Genomic DNA, 6,702 nt, shown 5'->3' with positions numbered 1-6,702 from the left:
ACCAGGGGCTCACCTGCTGTGTTGTTGCAACAATGTGAAAAAGTATATAGTATTTTACCTCCTCACTATAAGCTATTTGAGGAGAAGGACTGGGGTGAGGTCGGGGGAAGAGGGTAATGAGACAGGTCGGTGCATTCCAAGAACAGAATAGAGCACACGGACAGCCCTGTTACATATAAATATCGTCAAACTTTTAAAAGTGTGAATATATATATGAGCTATTATAGGGCTCCATACTAATTCTAAAGGAGACATTGACAGAGTGAAGGTCATCCATCTTTACTTGGATTTATCGGGTTTTACAACCTCCCAATCTAGAAAGACATCTGCTCCATGGCTGAGACCTCAGAGCTCCCTTCGCGTTAGGGGGCTCCTGGGAGAACCTTCTGGGGGGGTGGGGGGAGGCAGGGATCCCCACCCTCTATTCTAGGCATCATTACCTTTTTGTGAATTCAAGTCAGTACAGTTCAAGTGAGCTCACAGCAATGACCACAGCCACACTAGCAGGTGTTATTAAAAGGAATTTAATAATTTTAATTAAAAACTCTTAACAGCGAATTCTGTCACAGGCCTTGGCAGCTGGAAGCAACTCCAGGGACATGCCCCTTTGGGATGTGATTGGGCCATGATCTTGGACATGAGGCCCACCACTGCCACATGGTGAGGAGCTACCTGTAAGTGACTTCAATACAATATCAAAGATCTGCGAAGATTTTTTTTAAAAAACGTTTTAAATATATTAGACTCTCTTGATTGCCATTTTTTACACAAAGCTGCTGATACAGTATACAGAGTTAACTTCTTTTCACATAAAATACATTTTTCTTAAGTTTTCTCTGTACATCAGTGGCTTCTGGTCTGGTGAATTATTGCGGAGGGCTGGGGGTCTGCAGACTTTTCCTGGGTGCGCAGAGCCCGGCCCCGCACTGCGGCATTTACGTGCCCTTAGGAAGCAGGCCCTCTGGCCAACTGGCCAGCGAGAGACTCTTGTCAAGGAAAGGGCTATAGCTTTTGGCAAACACGGTCACTTCTGTGGGGTTATCCACTGACCACATGACCCTTTGCTCTTATGTGCCCTGGGGAAGGGGAAGTTGTCCCCCAGGCTACAACAGCAAGAGTTAAACATGGTCCTTCTGATCATCTTGTAAGGAGCGCCTTCTGGAAAGTGCCCCGGTATCTTGCTCTGGGAAAGCAGGTGGGAGAGACACTCAAGATCAAATGGTATCTGATACCAATAACCCAAATGGTCTCATGTTATTACAAAGCCAGAAAACTGTGGTAGGATAGGACAGGGGACACACCCTCGTTAAGTTACCAAGGCCATTTAAATTGCTCAAACAGTGCAGTTTCATCAATGCTGCATATTTGATGGAGAATTACATCCTGAAGTCTTCAGTAGACCTGGGTCTAGGGTTCATTCAGCTTCCCTCAGGTACTGGTCAGCCACTGATGACTATCTGGTGATAGCCACCAATCTTCAATTGTCTGGGGCATAGGGTGGGAATAAGGGCCAGAGCTCACAGTGAGCCACGTGGCACCTGCTTGGGAAGTAACCTCCTTTAATCTGCCAGGAACTGCCACTAGACCTGGGTCTCAGCAGGAGCTGGGCAATTGGCCGACCTTGCCAGCTTTCTCCCAGCCCCTTGATCTATATGCCTGCCAGGAAAAGAGGCAGAATCATGAGGAAAGGCTTCAATGTTAACAGAGAAGCTCCTTTCCCTCCCAGTACCCATTGGTGGGGCAGGAAGACTATATAAGTGACCAAAAATGAGCAAGAGACACTGAGTTTAAGAACCTGAGATGCACTGGACAGTATATTCCACTCCTTATTCTCCTAGACACTGACCTCAAACTGCTATTATATAGTGCCCCAAAGATGCTGGCCTGAAGGCAGCTCTATCCCTGAGAGTTCCGCATGGACTTGGGATGGTGTCTGCCTGGAATGCAAGATCCAGCATGTTTAGGGGCAAACGTCTCCCAAGGGTGGCCATGACAGCTGTTTCCCACCTAATAGGATTCATACTCTAGGGAGTCCAGGAACTGAAAAGCAAAGTGACGCTGGGCCAGGATACAGTCATTGTCTCAGGTGACTTGAATGGGCTGCTGCTAACACCCACTGTAGAGAGCAGTCTCTTCACTCTGTCTCGGTCCTCTTTCATCCCCAGAACCTAACATAGTGCCTGGTATGTCACAGCTACTCAATAAACTACATGAGTGAATAAATGGATGACCTTGGCCCCAGCCTTTCCTTCAATACCCAAGAAACCAACAGGGAGAGTACCCCAGGCACCTAAAGCCCTAACAGGGAATGGTTTATCCCTGACTGAAAATGTGAGCTAGTGCCCAAGAGTCTGCAGTTGGCTCCTGTTGGGGAATGAACTGGAGTTCCCAGCCTTCTGGGTGGGAGAAGAATGGCCCAGGAGGCAGGAAGCAAGGGAGAAAGAGGGCGTGGCCAGAAGGGCTCAGAGTGGGCCATAAATACCTCCAGTTTCTGGCCTCTGAGCAAAGAGATCCAAAAACCTGCACAGCTCTCTCCTGAGGAGCTGTGGCTTCTCGGCGCTCCTCAGCTTGCAGCTTAAGTCGGCTCAAGAGGAATTTCAGTGTTAGTCTGATCTGAACACTGTTTTAAAGCCAAAGGTATATGTCTTTTAGATCATCCCTGCCCTGCTCCAGCCATAGGCTGATATGCTAGAGAGCCTGCTCCATGCCCCCAGGGATGTGGGAAGCATCATACACATCTGTCTGCAGTCCCCTGACCAGCCCCTCCACCCTAGACTGGATCTGTCCTGGAGCTGGGGTGTAGGTGGCCTGATGATTTGACCCTCCATGCATCCAAGAGCCACCAGGGGCACAGTGACTCCCCCTGTGCCCCATGCTCTCTGGGCCAGCTGCCCTGCTCTTGGTAAAGCATTGGCCAGGTTCCCAGGGACCCAGCTCCCTCTGTGGGTTATGGGGGCCACGAGGTCCACAGTGGGGACTGAGACTGACAAAGAGCAGACCCATTAGGGTTGTGGCAAAAGGCGGGGCTTCTCCAGCCCCAGCCCCAGCCCCGTGGCCCAGGTGCCTCTCAGGGAGAATTTTTCATAGGCTCAGAAAGAAGAGGGTTAAAGGGAATCCCAGTTTGTTCCCCAAATCACAGAATCTGGATCTAGGGGGCCCCTTCAGAGCTCTAAAGAGGTAGTTTTAGGACAAATAAAAGGCTCACAGAGCAGGGACCAAACCTGCTTGTTAGTTATACCAATAGGTTTTGGCTGAGCCTGTGGACAGCGCCTAACTCATGGTGACAATTTCAAAGGGGCTCATGAGAGAATGTGTGGAGAGGCGATGGGCAGCCTGCCCCTGGAGGTCCAACCTCCCCAGCATCAGGGAGATTGGGCCTATAAAGTTGTAGGGCTTGGGTGGGACACAGCTCTAGCCCCAACTCCACTGTTCTGAATGCAATGCAGGGTGTTGGCCATGGGCACCTTGGGTTTGCAGCCTTGGGGCATCACCACTCCGGCTGGAGCAGGCTGGGAGCCCCTGGGCCAGGCGGGAACCCACAAGGGCTAACTGACAAGCTTGTCTCACCGAGCATTCCAGAAAAGGCAAAGCTAGGCCTGGGATGGGTGGGCAGCTACAGCCAGCCCCTCACTGCTCACTCTGATGGCTCAGTCCAAGGAGGGCCAGCAGAGACAGGCTGAACTGAAACTGTCTGGAAATTCACAAACATCAGCCAGGGCACTGGGCTCTGCCATGGTTACCAGACACATCTGTAGAAATTACCAACATGAACTCACTTTTCTTGGAAAAGCCCTACCAACTGAAGCTCCTCACTGAGCTCATTTTCCAATACTAGTCAGTAGAACCTAGTGACCAAGAGACTATCCATGAAGGCAGCCAAATTCAGTTACCTCTCACTTAGAGTTTTGCATCTTAAAAGATGCCCCTCCACTTTCTGATGCTTCCATCCAATTGCAAAATGTGATTTGGATTATTCTAGGAATGGAATAGCCTGGTTTTCGACCTTGACCTCTGGGTGGTCACACAGCTGGCTCCTGGCACGAGCACGGCTGTGGGGAGAAGGCCTGTATCTCATCTACCCAGGTGGGTTCATGGCTCCCTCTGAACACAGAGAGGACTTCCTGCTCCTGCCTGATGTGGATGGTGGCCCAGAACATGGCAGGACTCTGGGTCCCAGCTTAGCAGGCCTCCTCTCCTGCTAAAGTCACATTGGCAGTGGTGACATAACTCTGAGTCTTAACCTCAATTTTTGGGGGAATAGTCCACAAATTCTCAGTCCCACCTGCTTCCATGAGCCCAGCTATCATTCCCACACATGTTGATTGAGCGTGCGTGTACATGAGTGTGTGTATGTGTTGATGTGTGACATGTGAGTACTGGTCCAGAGAAGCCTTTCCCAATAACAGAACTGGAATCCCAGCCCTCCCTCCCAAACTCTGACAGCAGGGTGAGCCAAGAAGCCACTAGAGGCCTTGTTTCTGATAGCAGACAATGCAGCAGGAAGCAGAACCATGGGAAGGGGTGGTGCTATGGGCAGCTAGCTGAGAGGTGGGGTCAGCGTTCCTCAGGAAAGCAGAGTCCACCTCCCCGCGGCTGCCCTCTGAAGCCTCCCCAGCCAGGGTTGCTGGGCTGGCCTGGATTCCAAGGACCCGTCCCTGAAGCATCTCTTTCCTCCATCACATGGTGACTAGGAGATGCGGCAGCAGCCGTGGACCTTCTCCTCCATCTCCTCCATGGGGGCCTTGAACTTCAAGAGTGGGGGATCTCCGCTGGTGACCGTGTAATACACTGATGTCCCATTGCTGCTGTACGGTGAAGTTCTGCCTCCGATCAAGGGGGCCTTGCCTTCGCTGCTGCTCTCGCCCGTCCTGGCCATGCTGCTGCCCAGGTGGGTGCTCAGGAAGGGGTGGCTGAGCAGCTTAGCTGCAGCCCGCTGCCGCTTCAGCTCCAGAAGTGTCTGGGGACTCTGTTCCTTGTAGCCACTCCAGGGTGGGGTGGCATTGGCCACACCAGGGCTGCTGTAGACCATGTTGTAGTCGGGCACCTCGTGCACCTTCCACACATCCCCGTTGGACAGTGCATACTGGTAGGCACTGACCGGGGCCCGGAGGCCATTCTCAACAGGCACGTCCATTTCACCTCGTGGGATCTTCGTAGGAAACTCAGAGAGTAGCACAGGCTTCTCTAGCCGGGGGTTCTGAGAGTAAAAGAACAACATTACCAGGTGGCTGGAGGATCTGAACCCACGCCCCATCTGCACCCCTGCTGAAGGCATTATTGTCTGAACCTGTCCTCCATCTGTTTTCCCTACCTGGGTCATAGGATCTCCATTTTGCTTTGGGAAACTCACCTACCTATGTGTTTTGGTAGAGCTGACGAAGCCCCATCCTTGGTCCAGGGGTTGGGCCATGAAATAGTCACTAAAGGAATTAGTTCAGGCATGGGTTCTTGACTGAAATTGGTTCGATGAGACTAACCCTGGGACTTTTGCTAGAATGATTGGGAAAGAGAAGTTCTGTTTCTATAGAAATTGAGAGTGGTAAGAATGATGTACGGTATTGGGCTTTGGAGGCACCATATATATCAAAGGATCTACCTGACAGTGAAGCTAACATGAAGGAAGACTGAAAGAGACAGACAGACAGACAGACAGACACTGTATTCCTGATGATGAGCCCCTGGATCCAGTTGGGCCCAGACTTTCCAGTGACATGAGCCAGTAAACTCCTTTTTGTGTGTAAGTCGATTTCAGTTGGGTTTCTGGTCACTTGCAATCCTTCCTCTGTATTTCCAGCATTTCTCTACTCTAAATGGCAGAGATTCTTACCCAGAAATCTCGGGATAAAAAGAGCTTTCAAAGTAGCTGCTGCCTAGAAACTTCAAACAAAAAGGTAGATACATTTGATAGTAACAAAAATATAAAGCCTAGCAAAAATTACCATAAAGTCAAAAGACTTATGACAAAACTGAAAAAAGAATCTACATCATATATGACAGAAAAGAGACCAATTTTCCTAATAAATAAGGATCTCTTAGAAGTCCATTTAAAGAAACACAACTACCCAACAGAAGAAAAAGAAGTCAACAAAGGACACTAATATATAGCTCACAGCAAAATATAGCATGTAAACATAGGGAAACAACTCAACCTCACTAATAATTAATGACATAAAAATTAAAACAACAAAACTTTTATCTGTCACACTGACAAATATTTTCAAAGTTTGCTATTACTCATTGTTGGCAAGGGTGTGGGAAAAACAGCTAGGCATGAAAACTGTCACAATCTCCTTGAAGGACGATGTCATATTATCAAAAAAATTTTTTTGTATTGCTTTTAAAGACTGCATACTTTGCACCAGCAAGCCCATTTCTAGGACTTTGTTTCACAGATATATTCCTCAGGAGAGCAAACCCTAAAAGTCAGTGTTAGGCAGGTGGGAAATTATGGCAATTCCTTGCACTGGAATATTCTGCGGCTAGTAAAAAGAATAAAGGCAATCTCCAGGTGCTGACTTGAGATTCCAAGAATCTCCATTTCTTGGAAAGATCTCCAAGAAATATATAAATCACAAAGAAAAATAAATAAAACATGGCTGAGAGGTATCTGAAATGTGATTTGATTTCAATCTACAACTCTTTTCTCCCCAACGTCCAAGCTTGAGAACTTGATGGAACAAAGCCTTGGGATTCTTCAATAGG

The 6,702-nt window shown here is 48.8% G+C and overlaps 1 protein-coding gene across 1 annotated transcript in view; it reads right to left on the bottom strand.

Annotated features, from left to right (window-relative positions):
• Nucleotides 1–559: 559 nt before the first annotated feature.
• PPP1R16B (protein phosphatase 1 regulatory subunit 16B) overlaps nucleotides 560–6,702 on the bottom strand; it is a 93,022-nt gene continuing 86,879 nt past the window's right edge. The window contains exon 11 of the mRNA XM_006921812.2: nucleotides 560–5,197. Coding sequence (XP_006921874.1) covers nucleotides 4,688–5,197 — 510 coding nt within the window. The 3' untranslated portion in view covers nucleotides 560–4,687. The remainder of the gene's footprint in view (nucleotides 5,198–6,702) is intronic.

The sequence above is a fragment of the Pteropus alecto genome, unplaced genomic scaffold (genome assembly GCF_000325575.1).
Source record: "Pteropus alecto unplaced genomic scaffold, ASM32557v1 scaffold45, whole genome shotgun sequence".
NCBI classification, from domain to species: Eukaryota; Metazoa; Chordata; class Mammalia; order Chiroptera; family Pteropodidae; genus Pteropus; species Pteropus alecto.
This window is presented reverse-complemented; position numbering and strand designations above follow the sequence as displayed.